Here is a 17,017-nt window from a genome sequence, read left to right as displayed (position 1 = left end):
CCATTTGCAAGTAATTTACTTCCTTATTTTCAGTTTTAAAGTTTCAATCACCTCGATTTTTGGAATAGGATTTGTTAAGGACGTTTCTTGTAAATGGGTCTCATAGTTGTTGGAGTGGATTTGGATCTGAGTCAAAAACAAGTCTTTCTTTTTGTCGTTTTTCTGTCCAAAAACATGTGGACATTTTCTCATCACTCCACCTCCGACAACAACTATCATTAAGAACTGAACACCTTAATCTCGTCACAAAATTTTAGTAACCATTCATGTGCAGAATCCTTAACTTCATGCACAGATGAATTCACTCTTAGATGAGCAGATACAAGAGCATTTCATTTTGACTTCTTAACACTACATGTTGTATTTCCCTTTTCCTCCCACCCAAAATGAAGCGACAAGCTGTTGTATTTGTTTTGTGGACGTACAAGGCTGTGAAATAAAATACACAATGAAACTGTACCTACACCTATAGAGCAAATTCTGTGTGTGATCAATATTTTACAAACTTTCCTCCCAGTTGAGTCAGTACTAATATGTAAAATTGCAGTGAACTTATGAACATGCGACAGTCAATTGTTCAGTGTTTGCAGACACTACCTACATCCATTCCGCTGAACTCTTCCCTAAGTTTTTCCTGCAGTATATGATGCTGTATAGTTGGAGAAGGACCATGTGTTTTCCACACTTTACTTTTCACCCTTACACTTTTTATTTACGGGAATAGATATTTGCTTTATCTGAACCTGGTATAAGTAGCGTTTGTTTTAATATTGATATGTTTTTGTTATTTATTAACTTTTTCTACTAAGATTTGAAATTTTATCTTGGAGTTTGTGCGTCTTTTTACAAAACTATTTTTTATCTTCTCTTAACTCAGTTGTTTTGAACCGGCAGGAACAAAAATACTCCCTGCTCTTCTATAATCTAATTTTGGGAAGCTCTTATCTCCGCAGCTCAATGCCTCTGTCTCACTCCGTGCCACACGGGCTGATTCATGTTGCCACATCCATCATTGACAGGCCTCCAGAGAGAAAGGTTAGCATTTAGCTAAAGGGTCTCCAATACATCAGCAGATTAATCCTATTTGAGCTCCTGCTGTGTGTTTGTTGTCCAGTCTGTGAAACATCAGAGGTGATCATTTCTTAACATTTACCCTCAAATGTCAGTGGAAATATTGATTAGATATAACCGTTTAACACAAGTTTGGCTTAGCTTTCTTCATACATCGACTTTTATATATTTCCACTTACATTCCTTCTTATATTTTGTGTAGTAATGGGCAAATTTGTTTTCCATAGGTGTAACAACATGGCATAAATTGTTTGAATAAAAAAAAAACATATCAGATTCTCTTAATATGTGTTAGAGAGCAGTTTTGAAATGTCCCCCTTATGCATGTCATAGTTTAAAAGTAGTCAGATACACAATGTTAAAACCCATGCATCATACCAAACTCTATGTTTGTCTGCAAACAGCCATGTTTCTCAGCTCTGATGTTTGTCAGCAGCAGGTTCAGGAGGTCAAAACGTCTTCAGCAAGTGGTTTCACTCATTAAAACTCCTTTGACTGATTGGATGCCTTATTAGTGGTTCAACATTGGCATTTGACCCAACTAAGGTTGTTGTTTTGTATGTGTGTGCATGTGAGAGAGAGAGAGAGAGAGAGAGAGAGAGATAGTTTTGTTGAGCCTCAACTGAAAGTCTTATTCATTGCGACGTCTTCATGATAAATAATAGTTTTTCTTTCGTTTTAACCCAATGTGGAGGTTCCCATGTGTTATAGTCCCTGTCACAATTAACACTATGTTGGAAGGGCTGCAGTCATGTACTAGTCCCTTGACCTATGGTGTTGTCAGCCTCTTCTTTTCCCTTGCCAGTGATCAACTTTCAAGGTTTTGCACAACCCATGGGTGGTGACGATTGTAGAATATACCTGCTTCACATGTTGGTAATTGTCTATCACTAATTGGACATTAATCCTCATCTCTGTGGTTTCCAAATGTCAAAGACATCACTGGTGGGCATTAAAAAGAGGATCAATCTTGTGTCGTGGATTTGTTTTGTCATATACACAAGTCAAACACAAGAAACGATCAACATCATTAACGGACTAAGAAATCCGACTTTTTTGGTGTACGATACAGTTTTAGCTCTTTTCCAAACAAGAGGCCAACTCTGTGCCGCAGCGCACGTTTCTTTTAATGTGATCACGAGCGTGCACGCACACACTAAACAGCTACACTACTTCATTCCACTGCCGGCGATGACATTAACATATTAAGTAAAGCCGTTTACAATGGATAATTCTTCAGGCTGTTTGCCAAGGATCCTCACACAATTAAAGGAACACACATAAAACAACACAAAGAACCCTCACAAAAACAATACCACATTGTTTTTCATTTTCCCTCCACTTTATTGACAGTGGCAGAGTGACAGTTCATGATAGACTGTGCAAGAGTATGTATTTCATTAAAGGAGATGTACGTTTCTCTTTAGGCGGTCACATCACATCGCAACTCTAACATTTTTTTCCAACACAAACTAACAACCTATATTTCAGACCTTAGGCTCTTGTAATTGTAACTGTAAATAAGGGGCTTTGTGCAAGTATGCACACATTTTTTTTTGTCATCTGTGAGAGGGTTTCACCACAGTTCAATATAGAGTTAATGAGCCAAGACCAACCAATACTCACTGGAGCCATTGAAAGAAAAAAATAATCCATACCTGTATTTCAGATGGCTTCTTTCATGTTGTTGAGGTAAAGAATGTGGACATTAGCCTGATCACTGTAGCAGAAAATGGCCACACATAGGAAGTGTACAGTTAAGTTATCTTAGAAGTCCTATTTCTTGTTTACAACATTGGTCCGGTGCTAAATGATGTTTGACTTGCGGTGCGAGTAGCTTTCATAGGACACATCTCTGTACTCTGAATCATTTTAGTTCTAAAGTCATCTAACTGCTTGCAATGAAAAGGTGTATAAGCTGTGTTTAAGTCAGTAAGGTCGTCTTCAGCACTGAACGCAGTAGGTGTTACAGGAATAGTGTTTGAAAAAAGGGGAGAAACATTGTTCTGGCTCAAGTTAATTGGGATTAGTATGTACACTGCTCAAAAAAGGAAATTATAATATAATTTGTTGCGAACAAAATGATGTAACAACGGTCAATGGAAATCAAGTTCATCAGCCCTATGTAGGCTGGATTCAAAACCACGCCGAAAATCAAAGTAGCATTTTTTAATTACAGGCTAATCCAACTTGCTTGAATTTCATCACGGCAACTCATAATGTGACTCAGCATGCTCCTGATGAGTGAGAGGATGGTGTCCTGGGCGATCTCCTCCCAGACATGGATCAGGGCATCAGTGAGCTCACTCTGTGGCAGTACTTGGCGGATGCACCGATACATAACATCCCATAGGTGCTCAAATGGATTTAGGTCAGGGGAACATGAGGGTCAGTCCATCGCATCAATGCCTCCGTCATCCAGGAACTGCTGACACACTCTGGTCACATGGCCACTAGCGGTCGTCGAGCCCTCGTGCCACCTCATGGAGTCTGTTTCTGACAGTTTGGTCAGAAACATGCACACCACTAGCCAGTAGGTCATTTTTTAGGGCTCTGGCAGTGCTCCTCCTGTTCCTCCTCGCACAAAGTAGCAGATACTGGTCCTGCTGCTGGGTTGATGCCCTTCTACGGCCCTGTCCAGCTCTCCTTGTGAAACAGCCGGTCTCCTGGTATCTCCTCCATGATCTTGACACTGTGCTGGGAGACACAGCAAACCTTCTTGCGACCACACGTATGGATGTGCCATCCTGGAGGAGCTGGACTACCTGTGCAACCTGAGTTGGCTGCAGGTACTGCCTCATGCTACCAGTGGTGACAAGGACATGAGCAGAACACAAAACTAGAGAAGAATCAGTCAGGAAGGAGAAGGAGAGAGCAGCTGTCTGTGGCCACCACATGTAAAACCATTCCCTTTTTAGGGGGTTGTCTTTCTTTTGCCTCCGTTGCACCTGTTGTCACTTTCATTTGCACCAAAGCAGATGAAATTGATTCACATCACTTGTGCTTCCTAAATGCACAGATTTATATCCCTGAAGTTTAACTGACTTGGTGTTATACTGTGTCCATTAAGTGTTCCCTCCATCATTTTGAGCAGTGTACTCTGCCTGTCTTGCGGTCTGTCGGCAAAGGAGCACACAAGGCTATCGCCGGTGTCACTTTACGTGACATTTTCTTTGTGTTGCGGTAGAGCCCTCCACTGTGATAATAGTCATCTACCACCCACAGCGGGAGAGAACAGAAATGACTAAGGAGAAACGAGAAAGGGTAAAGAAAAAGGAAAACAAGTGCAAATCAGAGAGTGAAGGAGCTGGGGTGGAGTCACGAGCTTGCTGCTATGGCCTCTGATATTGCTGTTACAAAAGTGACTGTTTCCAAGGCAACAGATAATTAAAGCAGCATCTATATCCCCCATTAAGTCTTATCTTCAACTACCTCAAATTATTCCCAAGAACATGAATGTGGGATTCAGAGGGCATGTCAAACTGTCTTATGAAAATGCTCCATTTAAACTAGTGGAGATGACAGTGAGTGAGGGAGTCAAAGAAGGTGAGACTACAGCGGCTCCCTGCTCCTGACGCTGCCCAACTGGAGACACTCCTTGTTTTCGGTGTGGGTTTTGTGACCCAACTTGCAGTACCACTGTACCAGTGGAGAACGGATTCCATATGCAAATCGTGCTCAATTCTTTTCTCACCAGCTCTACAGAAAGATTTACTTTCTTTTTTCTTCTTTGCCACCTGCACACCACGACCTTCAAGTACTGCCAATCAAAGCAATGGCGTAAGGGATTAAATTAAAACGAACCGTGCACTCTCAAAATGTGACCCGCAGCTACATTTAAAGGTGGAGGAGCAAAAATAATCTAATCAGGTGTCTTTATGCCAAGGGCTCTTGAAATGCATGTCTCCGCCAGCGCACTTAGTCATGGGTAAGAATAAAGTCTATAGACACCTCATGGATGTGAGATTGTACTAATAAAGTCAAGTGGGTGATTACGTTGGCAGATACAGGCTCAAGGTACTGGTTAATTTGACAGTACAGTTAACAAAAATCAACAACCTTGTTAAGAAGTGACTGACAATTGGGACAGGCAATAGCTATTTTCTTAAATATATATACTTTTTAGTTTGGTTCAACCATATTTGGATATTTCGGATATATTTTCAATGACCTTTTCAAGAAAAGTTACCAGCACACTACAGTCCTCTTCCTTGTATATGATGCATGACATAATGAACAAAAGAAACACTGCAAATGGTGTGATCGCACATTCACTATGGCTCAACAAGCACATAAGGTCAGAAGGAATGGACAGTGGAAAGAAAGAGCCTTCAGCAAACGAGCTGGGCAGACAGAAAGTTATGGCTCCTTCATTATAGGATTGCAATCAGTCCACGGATCGATACGTACAGTAATCACCAGGTTGGTGCAGAGAGGGGAGAAGAATGGGAACAATGTTCCTCGACTTCAGCTCGATGTCAGTGGCCCCACAAGAGACTGGAGACATAGATCCATTAACCTATTCCCAAATTACCAATACAGCTAACTAGATAGTTTCACAGGCCAGGTCAGGACAGGGCCTGCAGGCAAGGAGGATACTATATAGGTGTTAGTTAGGCTTTAAGACACATAACTTCTATGATCACTACATACCTAATGGTCATAGCAGGAAAGTGTGGTTATCAACAATAAACAACAAGTTTTGTTGTGTTTTCTCTGGTGTCCTGTACTTCAACAAGTCTGTTGGTTATGGGGCTCAATTTAGGGCAAGAAAATACCTGAAGTCAAAGGCCAAGCTGAGACCAACCATAGTGCTGTGTTTAATGTCATTAATTTTGATTGTTGAGGTCACAGGGGCGGGACACACGGGGCTCTGGCAAGTGGCATCATCTGATGATAAGATGCGTTGGTCTGGCGGATATATTGTCTTGTTTTGTAGTATCAGTCTATAAACTGCTAGATAGTCTTTTGCCCTTCAAATGTTTAAATGTAGTACTCAAAGTGGACTTCCTAGGTCATATTTCATCCTGTCATCTGAGCCTGCAGCAGTGCATCAACACCAATGTTAGCATTTTTGTAACACAGTTGACAGCACAGGAGGCAAAACAAATCTAATCTAATTTGATTTGGTGCTCAAGCTCAATTTTATCCCAGTTTGAATAACATGTACTGTCCATACATTAACTGAAGCAAAGTGTCATAGCAAGTAATCATTGAAGGGTGGATAGAACAGAACTATCTGCGTAGTAAATAAATATCTGGACTAAAATCTTTAAATACTTACCCAGGTTGTGCTTTGGCTAAATTATAAGCTCACCAGCCTCACGGAAATATATCTTCAAAGCATCTTAACCACACCCATTTCAATACAAATCTATAGAATCTACAGGTTTATAGTAGCAATTTTTAAGCTTTCATACATTCCCAGTGACTTGCAGTAAATTGCTAATTTCGGGATGACCCTGCCGCAGTCCCATGATGCCCAGCACACTGCCACTATGATAATTTGGCCTTGGATACAAATTCATTGGCCTTTGCCCGAGCTCAGAATCCCACATATGTTTTTGTGAAGGACAGCTGACAGTTCGGATTTATGAGTGAGGGAGACCAAAAGGGTCAAATACATGAGGAGTGAAACATAAAGCAGGGAGGGGCCACGGAGATCTGAGCCATCAATCAGTCATCCCACCTCAGCAGTTTGTCCCCCTACCCCACCCTGCTCCGCCGAACTCTGACACTAGAACTCCTTTTAAAATCTACAGAATGGGCCTTGTCCTCTCTTTCTGCCAGTCGGTTGCCTTGAACTTCCCTCGGTTGCTGTCTTCTTTCCGTCGTGATTTCCTTCATTCTTTTCATCTTTTTCTGTCTTCTATTTTCCATGGATTTATTTATGTCTTACTGTTTGTTTGTACTCATGCAGTTGCGTGGGTTTTTTTTGTGAGCATGTTTGCATGTGAAAGTTCTTTAACACTGGCAAAGCGTTTAAAAAAAAAAAAAAAACTGCTCACAGACCTTTGCGTGTGCCTCGGAGCTAGAGCAGGACACCGGCCTCTGTCTGTGGATCCAGCAGGCGTCTTTGATTCATGCGGCATCAAAGCCGTCATACGGCCCTGACTTTTCCCTCTCTCATGTCGCTGTCGGATACCGTCTCTGTGGGGTGGATGGCACTCGTTGCGAGCTAATAGAGTGTGACTGTACATGCACATGTGGAAGAGTGTGCGTGCACGTGTGCAGGAGCGGCGAGGTAATGTGACGTGACGAGAGGATTTGCCAGCATGTGGTCATCTAGATTTTGGATATTTTCACACACACTTGTCTTGAAACCATTCTCTTTTTTTTTCTCTCATTCCTTCTAATGCTGCCTAATTACCAATATGTAATCCAATCGGCCAAAAAGCTGCATGTTAAGGTTCATTATGCGTTGACTAATGCACCACACAAGTTTGGATGGAGCTATTCATGCAGCTCATCTTATTAAACCTGTTCTCTCTCTCTCCCTCTGAGCTGAATCCAATTTAATAACGCATGCTGCACTGCACTTTTATTACTGTAATATCCACCAAAGACGAGCCTAAAATGGCACTTTCAGGGCAGCACTGAGAAGCACGGACTGTATTTGTGTCCTCGTGACATTTTATCACTCTTGAAGATGCTGTGTTTTTCCAGGGCAGGGGCACTTGTTATAAATACCCTCGGATCAAAACGAGTGAAGCTGCAGCAGGGGTTGTCAGGGCTGCAAGAGAACAAAATGTAAAGTGTGTGTGATGGTCCAAGTCAATGACATTGTTTCCACTCAGGCTGGAATTCAAGACTCTTCCTCTGGCCTTCCTCCCCCTCACAGTTTTACAGTGTAGCATGAAGCAATGTAGCACCCCCTCAAGAACAGTGAAGGTCAGGGGTCTCTGAGGCCAGGCCACTCGGCATCTCAGCCGCAGCAAAGTGCTTATCGCTGGTGATATGATTGTTCCATGTAGGTTGTACCGGAGGTGGAGGTTATTGCATCTATATTGTATAAACCATAAAGGCTGAGAGGAGAAGGAGAAAGTCTAAAGTCCAATCAGGAGTTTTGGGAAAAAATCCAGTGTTACTTTATTGTACTAACTCCTGTGTTGAAAGGTTTTTTTTTTTTTTCTTTCAAAGAAATCAGATGTCAGCGAGAGAGTAGCACTTCAAGAGCCGGCAGCGGTTTGGGGTTTGTGTTCAGATGTTAAACCCCAAACCGCTGAGCGTACCAATCTGATGCAACGAAGAAGCCGCCTGACGCGAGCACCATGAAAGGCTGAAGCCAGCAGGTACATGTGGGCAGTTGGTGAACACTGGCTTCCCACATCACATCTGTTACATCACTGTGACTAGATGTGGTATCGTTCTTTGACCCCTAAAAACTACCTGGTACTCCAGGTCCGCTCACTCGGCTCAATGACATCAAACACCAGAGGAAGTCGACATTTAATTAATAATAAAGACGCTATTATGGGTGGCTAAATTTCAAATGAGTCATTTCTGTAATGTAGTCAGGGCCTTCCGTGAGGTTAATTGAGACCTTGACAGCACTTTAGTCTGCGCTCCGTGCTTGTGTGTCTTGTCTTACCTCAAGCTGCAGCGCTCGGCTCTTGGGTTTTTGGAAGGAGATTTGATCTGAGTGAAAAGTGTGTGTGTGTGTGTGTGTGTGTGTATGTGTGTGTGTGTGTGTGTGTGTGTGTGTGTGTGTGTGTGTGTGTGTGTGTGTGTGTGTGTGCAATCACAAGAGTGGTACCGCGGGAGTGAAATGATGAGATACAGATGTACAGGAGATTTAAAAGGAGAAACGGATGTATAAAGACAAGCACATATTCACAGAAGCTAAATTGGTCTCAGAGAAGGAAAGAAAAGAGTTGTTCTCTATATTAGTTTTTGTGTCTTGAAAGCCGAAGCTGAAGTGATCTTCTTTTCCCCCCTCTGGGAAACTAGGAGGGCTTTTCCATTGCTCCGCAGTGTGGAGGAGGATCACGGCTTCCTGGAGCATATTGGAAATTACTTAACCCGAATTGCAATATAAGTATGATGAGTGTTTGGATAACATAGCAATGTATAACCGGCTTGTCAGTGTTGTTTGTTCTCCTATGTCTGCCTTTAAAGTGAAGAGCAAAAATGATAAGATTTTGTCGATCCTAGAGAAAACTTATCACGGCTTTTTCTTGGCATGGTGACAGGACGGACTGGTGCAGCAGTCTGTCCCCGTCCTCTCCTTTCTCTCCCTGATCCTCTCCAGCTTTATCGCCCTCTCTCAGCATTCTGCTCATTAAACAGACATAAACAAAAGAAAGTCTATTTTTTTTCTGTTTACCGCTTGTGTCTCTCCGTCGCATTTCGGCTCAATCTCGCTGTGCTCACGGAAGCAATCGCAAGCTGTTTGTTGCTTACTGTTAACAGCCCATACTTTGGGAGGGGGTCCAACTTTAATACATAATTGAAAATGGTTGCTGTGGTCCATTTGCCGCGCTTTTATTCTTCTGACATCAGCACCGCCAGGAGGCTGCTCTTGGGGGATTCGCTTTTCTCTTTCTTTTTTTTCCTCCTCAGTGTCATTTTCCCTCTCCATCTATTCTCTCTCCATTGATGCCTTTCTTTCGATGACAATTCACACTTCAGTTGAGATTGGTCTAAATTTCAATTTCAGCCAAAATGCTCTTTTAAGTAGCTGTCCCTGTCTGGATGCCATTTGTCCTTCACTTCCTCTCTTTTTTTCTAACTCTGTAAATGTTTTCTTTTATGTGAGTGCATGCACCCATGTCATGTTGATGTGTTTGTCTCGACGTGAGCTCTATCATCCCCTTTAATGTCCCAGAAATATAGCAGTTAGCTGCTGTCACTTTACAAAGCACTTTTATTGCACGGCCGCTCACTAAAGCTCCCTTTCCTTTTCTTCCATGCGGCGGTTATTCCTCAATTTGGTCTTAATGAAATAGTGTAATCAACTTATGTAGGCTACCGCACAGTCCGTGGACATGTCCCAGTACAAAGTGCAAAGCTATCAAACTGACACACTATTATCCATCACCCCTCCTCTCCTCTCACCTGCGATTGCTCCTGTGGCGAACTCTCTCCCTCATGAGATTTGGCTTTCAATCCGTCTGCCCGAGGACCACCCCCTCCGGCCGGCCCCCGCCTCTCCCTCCAGGGAAATGCACCGAGGTCTTGGAGTGATTTTGCTGTAATGGAACTTCAGGATAAACTAGATTTGATGATCCGCCCATACAGGAGGGCCCCTGCCTCCCCTCCCCAGCCCAGTCCCTCGCCCTCCTCGTGTTTCAGCCCTAAACCTTATTACCTGAGTCTGATTCTCCAAACTGACCTCCCTGGGGAAGCAGAGGTGGGGAGGGACAAACGAACGCAGGAAGTGGAGTGTCACTTCAGATCACAGTTCATGTTGGGGAGCCAGTTGATTTGTATCACCTCCTAGTCGAGGAAGAGTTATTTGAGAGATCTTGTTGTTGTGTGGTGTTGTGTTGCCTCAGTGCTTTTTACCTCTAGAAACAGATAATTTGTACCATGCATCTTGGGATTTGTAGTGTGGAGTCCAGGAAAAATCCTTGTTGCTGTCATTCCGCCTAATTTAAGATGCAACTCTATTAAGATAATGTAATTAGAATCATAGAAAACCGTACGGAAAACTAGATAGAGGCTTATTCACGAGTTCTCCTTGCTCAGTGGCTCCAGCGTCAACGCTGTGATTGAGGTGTCAGTGTTGTGAATGCTGCTGCAACAGGTGTTTGTGAAGTTGCTGTCAGATACACACTGTGTCCTCCCCGCTGCTGTTCGACTGCAGCTGTTTGACATGTGTCCATTGAACAAATGGGCTGTTTTGACTGATAGTGTGTGAACGGAGCTCACTGCCGTGGAAGGTGGCCATGTGCTGCAGACAGACTGACAGCCTGTAACAATGCTGTCAACACCTTTTCCCTCCTTTTCGTTTACTCTTTTCTGTGCATTGCTTCTTCAGCATTGCTGTCTCTTAATGTTCTTTACAATGAAATTCCTTTGGACAATATTTTTTTTGTCAGTTTTAAAATGTATATTATCCCAATATTTATATTATTTATCATGCTAATCATATACTGTAGACTAAAGCCCAATTCATGCTTCTGCGTCGAAGCTACTCCTTAGGTATGCACAGGGCTTAGCATTCATAGTTGTGCGTAGGTGTGTGTGTGTGAGTTGTGCTGCAATAACACCACCGAAACACTAATGGCGTTAGAGTTTCTATACTGGTGTTAAATGTCTTCTGGTTTGTGGTCTGAATTTACAAATTCTCTGGCGTCTCTGTTTATATGGAATTGGCCTTAAGAGCCGACATAGACCAGCAATAACATTGGTGTGATCTTGTCTTTCCTTTCTCCAGGTAAGGAAGAGTCGGTGGCCACCTTCAAGGGCAACGAGTTCTTCTGCTACGACCTGTCGATGACGCCCATCCAGAGCAGCACCGACGAGATCACGCTGTCCTTCCGCACGCTGCAACGCAACGGCCTCATGCTGCACACCGGGAAGTCGGCCGACTACGTGAACCTCTCCTTGAAGAGCGGAGCCGTGTGGCTGGTCATCAACCTGGGCTCGGGGGCCTTTGAGGCCCTGGTGGAGCCCGTCAACGGCAAGTTCAACGACAATGCCTGGCATGACGTGCGCGTCACCCGCAACCTGCGCCAGGTAAACACTGCCTATGTAATCCAGGGCCACCGCAGTTGGAGTGGGGCCTCTCCTTGCCACCCACCCTATCTCTGTTGCTTTATTTGACTCTCTATCATTTCTCTCTGCACAGGGATCGTACAGCGAGTGTGTCTCACCTTCCTTCTCTCCTCTGTTGTTGCTGCATTAACAGAACTTTCTGTTTCCAAGTGGAGTTATCAGAAGGCCGCCGCTGCTGTTTCATTCTGTCTTTCTTCCTTTCTAAAACATGCAAAGATCCACCTTCCTTCATATTCAAAGGTCCTTCAAAGGCTAGAGGTGAAAATGCATCGCAGTCTAATGAGATTTTAATTGTAATTTAAGTTAGATTGTAGCTCTGCTGTTAAGGTGTTCCCGAGGACATTGTCGTTGGCCGTTATTAAAGAGCCACTGCAGATAGTGGTCTGTTCAATATGTATGCACATAATGTACTTGGCTACACAAATAGAATGCACCCTAATTTATCAAAGGTGACAATGCACTTAAACCCTCTCTGAACAAATAACCAGACTCATCTTTACAAATCTTTAATCGTAGCAAATGGAAAACAAAAGAGAACATGCAACCTGAATTTAGACGTGTATGGGTGTGATTTGGTGCGAGGCTGTGCATGATCCATCAATACACATGCACAGCCAAACACGTGTACGTGCACATACAGCGTCCTCTCTGGACGCTCCAGGTCATCAATTGGCAGTTGCAGATACCAGCAGTGAGATACAATCAATTCCACTTACACTTGCCGTGCTTACTTCTTCACGGTTTTTTTGGGTAATTGTAATTGGAATGAATGTCTTGTCAGACCTAATAATGGGCATTGTAAGTAGCCTTGAATGCAAAACGAGCCTGATGTGAATGCATTAACACAAGATGGTACATCAGCTTTTAAGTTTGCGCTTGCAAAAATACCCCCTGAAAGTTTGAATACGGGAAAAAAGGCAGATAGTGTCAAACTCGTGTACTTTAAGACACTAAATTGTCAAAAAAAGGAAAACCTGAGAGCAAAGTGATTCTTAATGTGGACGTTAAGTGCCATTGAATTATAGGGGGGGGATTTCAATGCCAACCCGACTCTGCAATTTCTGTCATAAAGCAATAATATCATAATATATTTCAGTAAAGTAACTTAGACATGGAAATGGTCCAAGATTTGTGGAACTGATGTTTTATTAGCATATACGGTCTTTGCCGTAGGATAATGGCTAATGATCACACACTGAAAGTCAGATGCACCTGCTCAGACACACACACACACACACACACACACACACACACACACACACACACACACACACAGCCGGGGTCAAATATGTTATGCTGTAGAAACTATGTGTGATCACCAGAGTGAGACTAGCTTAATGAGTTCGGGAAGCCAACACGATTTTAAAGATTTACAGCGTGAGCCGGCCGACCTACCGACAAGTGCACCATAATGACCATTAGGCAAATGAGTAACACAAGACACTATTATTATCTGTCTGTCTCTCCATCGATGTGCCCAGCTGTCTATACATGTACAAAGAAATGCTATGTGACTGCAAGGATTGTGCAGTGAAAGTCAAATACAATTCTTAATTTTTAGAAGGGTTTGAGTCTTTAAAAAGTATAAAAAACGTAGTAGGATACATTTTGTAAAAATAACATCACTTAAGAACTATTAAACTATCTAAATTGCCACTTTAGGAGAAACACAAAAATCAAGGTGAATCAAATCTCTCTTGAAAATATCAAGGTGTTGAGTTATTGAAGATTTGTGCTGGTATCCTATTGTCAAATTGAAAGAGTACAATAATATTAACTTTGAAACCTTAATTTAATAGTGTTTTAAACACAGACATATCTATAATATGTCTTTCTCATTTACTGATTACATTCAGAATATAAGTGGGAAGAAGAACAAATCCTAAATCCAAAGATTTGTTCTCAACAACAGACGTTGCTTACTTGAAACTAAACTAAGCACATCAGACAGTGTTAATATAATCTCCATATATTATTGGGGTAAAAATTCAAAATACATATATTTGCTTGCATTGAAAACCAATCTGGTATCTGTCCGTAGTGTCTATGTCACAATCCAGAACTGACCACTCACGTCCACTGTCCAGACGATGTCCATTAACTCATACAGCGGCTTGAATCCCCCACAGATTGCTCTAATTGACCTAACAGGCAGCACAAGTGTTGCAGAGCGCTCTAGATTTACACTGGAGTGTTCCCCACTAAGAGACCCAAGGAGGCGAGGTATCGATGCCATTGACCACCTCTGACCCTGTGTTTACTCCCGCACTGATACCCAGCAGATCAATGTGCACTTGTATGCTTTAAGGCCTCTCAGACCATGCACCCATTTACCCAGTTGCACACATGTCAGCCGAAATGTAGACTGACACACGTGTAGATGCATATGGTCACATATCTTTGAATACACTGTAGGGAAAGCCTTGATATGTAGATGACCTTTTTTTAATATCCTGTTAGCCTGGGAATTAAGGAAATCTGTTGTAGATCTTAACAATCAGTAACACTCCAGAGCAATTAATTACTTTACAAATTAAAAAAAATAAAAAGTACAATGTGCTCAATTCTCCTATTATTCTGTATGAAATGTGCATTAAATTGACATGGTAGTGTGCGGAGTTGAGGAATTATAAAGGACGGATAATTTAACAGTAACACCTCAATGTCATGTTTTACACTACAGAGACATTACAAACTATAGGTTTTGATGGCTGAATTAAGACTTGTCTAACACAAACCGACTCAATACAAGCTGATCAGAGACAGTATTTATTACCAGTGCTGTTCTTTATGCAGTATAATTTCCAAATATATGTCTACCTTTAGACTCCAAACATCAAAATCCCTTTTTCCAGATTAAGTTTAGCTTTAAATATTGACGAGTGCAGATGATTCGTCCATCAAGATGCATGTCCTGTCCCTCCCACCATGTTTGGTTTGGCTTAGATGACAGTTAATCACAGCACCCATTGTTTAGACATGACTGGAAGTGTCAACATAGAGCCCACACAAAGACACATTTATCGCTTTGCACTGCTCTTTCCTTTGTAGTCAACATGATATCTTGCGTTACAAACAGCCCCGCAGTCGACGCGACAAGCGTTGAATCCCATCTCAGGTTATCACCCAGCCCCATTTGTCTCGCAGAGTCTCATCCACTCTGTGTCTGGTGCTCCTCTAATGTCATGCATATCTACCAGTGCATCAGTAAGCTGCAGAAATAACTAAAGCCTGTGAGATCTCACTAACCAGTCTCCCTGTCGGACTCTCTCACTCTCTCTCCCTCTCTCTCTGTGTGTATTCAACATATTTCTCCTCAAAACCTATGCATTTGTCAGCTTTGTGCAGGATAAAATGAAGCAGACAGAATTAGGTGAGGTGATAGGGACACTCCGCCAAGAGAGTGGAGAGAAAGGAGGAAGCGGAGGGGCGGGGAGGGGAGAAATGCTCCACGGCCAATAATGCATCACAGCTTCAGAGCTCCACTTGGTGGCGTCTGGAGGAACTGCATGTGTGCATGTGGATAATGGCGCGTTTGAAGAATTTGTCTAATCCCTGTGGTATACAGATCATATGTAGGCAAGGACAATGGCCTTGACCTCATCACTGTAAATCTCTCCCCACTACACACACACACACGCCCTCACCTGTCCCACCACATTCACCGCATCATTGGTTAGCATAAGCAGCAAGGCAGCCTCCCTCTGTTCCCCCTGACATGATGATCTACCGTCATGTACATGTTATAGACTTCAGCACCGGTGACCATCCTTGCCCTCTCTCTCCTGCGGGATTACACACACCGTCTACGCACTGTGCAGACAGAAGGGCGAAGACAAAGACGGAAACCCTCGTGTTGGGTGACTGGTGGAATGATAGATGTATCCCTTACACTGCACCAGCCCCATCACATTGTGAAACTAGGTCAAATATGAAGTGTGCAAGGACACTCTCGTCAGCATGAATGTAGCAGTTAAGGTTGTTCTCTTTATACATGGACAGGACATAGTTTTAAATATCTGCACATTCTGTTGCCTTAATATATTTTCATATTTTTGAGTATTTATTTTCTGATCTTCCTGGTTTGATTACTTCAGAGTCTTTCTCGACAGACTAATTTGCGAGGCTAACTTTTATTGGATAACTTAAACAACGTGTTGTTGTGTCACTAACGACTGTCGTTGCAGCAACTCAGAGTCAATCGGTCGATTTGTGTGTGTTGTTGCAAGGTTGTTGCAATGTAGCAGCAGGGCAGATGTTCAGTGCTATAGTTAATGTTTGTGTGTTAAAGTATTGGATGTGTATTGTATTTGAACATTACATCTACAGACAGGCTCTGGTATCACTGCCTGCTGGGAGCATTGACTTCAAACACAAAAAATGTAATTAAAAAGTAGAATAAAAGAGGCAAGAGGTTAAAAAAAAGTAAACAAACTCGATAGAAGTTTGAAATAAAGATAGAGTAAAATACAACAATAATATGGCCTTAGATTGTGTGTGTCACATGTATGTATACATGTGACACACACAACTTTTTGATTATATATACAATAGGTGTCTACATACATGTGCTCCTATTGTCTCATGAAAATCAGCCTTTAGTGGCAATGGCTTCCTCTAAGGTAGTTACATATTCGTTTGCTGTGGTATTTCAGCAGCCTCTCTGATATTGATATAAACCAGTTTCATGGTGTATTCAGATATAAAAAAAGACAATGCCAGGAAATATGTTGGATGATTTCGATCTACTGGGAAGATAGGAATACAGAAATCCAGTCATTTATATGTTAATGTGTTTTTGGAAGGATAACTATCCAAGTTGATGACCACTTGAATCAAAAAGGCCTCCGTCTATCTCTCCGTCTCTCTATCTGTGTCTTTGTCTCTCTGTCTGTCTGCTCAACAGACACATGGTTCCCACAGGACGCTGCAGGCAGTCAGTCAGTCAGGAAACATGAGACAGGCTGCCAGGTCGAAGGAAATGCGTGCTTGTATGTCTGCGTTCCTGTTTGCTCGCGAGGAGCAGAGCGAGGGGAATGAACGATTGTGTGCACAGAGAGTGGGAAATGAAGTGTAGTCCTGTCATCTGAGACTAAAGGACTATCGAAGCAGTGGGAGGATGGGGGGAGTGCACTGGGAGAGGGACAACAGTTTGTTCTCTACTATGAAAAAAACAAAACAGAGGCATGTTCTTTTTTACAACTAAACGATCCAACATCCACTG

The 17,017-nt window shown here is 42.5% G+C and overlaps 1 protein-coding gene across 1 annotated transcript in view; it reads left to right on the top strand.

The window, feature by feature from the left end:
• The window catches only part of nrxn2b (neurexin 2b), a 617,697-nt gene that overhangs the window by 265,977 nt on the left and 334,703 nt on the right, over positions 1 to 17,017 (top strand). Inside the window, 1 exon segment of the mRNA XM_034615320.1 lies at positions 11,453 to 11,754. Coding sequence (XP_034471211.1) covers positions 11,453 to 11,754 — 302 coding nt within the window.

This window comes from Hippoglossus hippoglossus, chromosome 18, assembly GCF_009819705.1.
Source record: "Hippoglossus hippoglossus isolate fHipHip1 chromosome 18, fHipHip1.pri, whole genome shotgun sequence".
In the NCBI taxonomy this organism is placed as follows: Eukaryota; Metazoa; Chordata; class Actinopteri; order Pleuronectiformes; family Pleuronectidae; genus Hippoglossus; species Hippoglossus hippoglossus.
The sequence above is the reverse complement of the archived record's forward strand: the minus strand, read 5'-3'. Positions and strand labels throughout refer to the sequence as shown.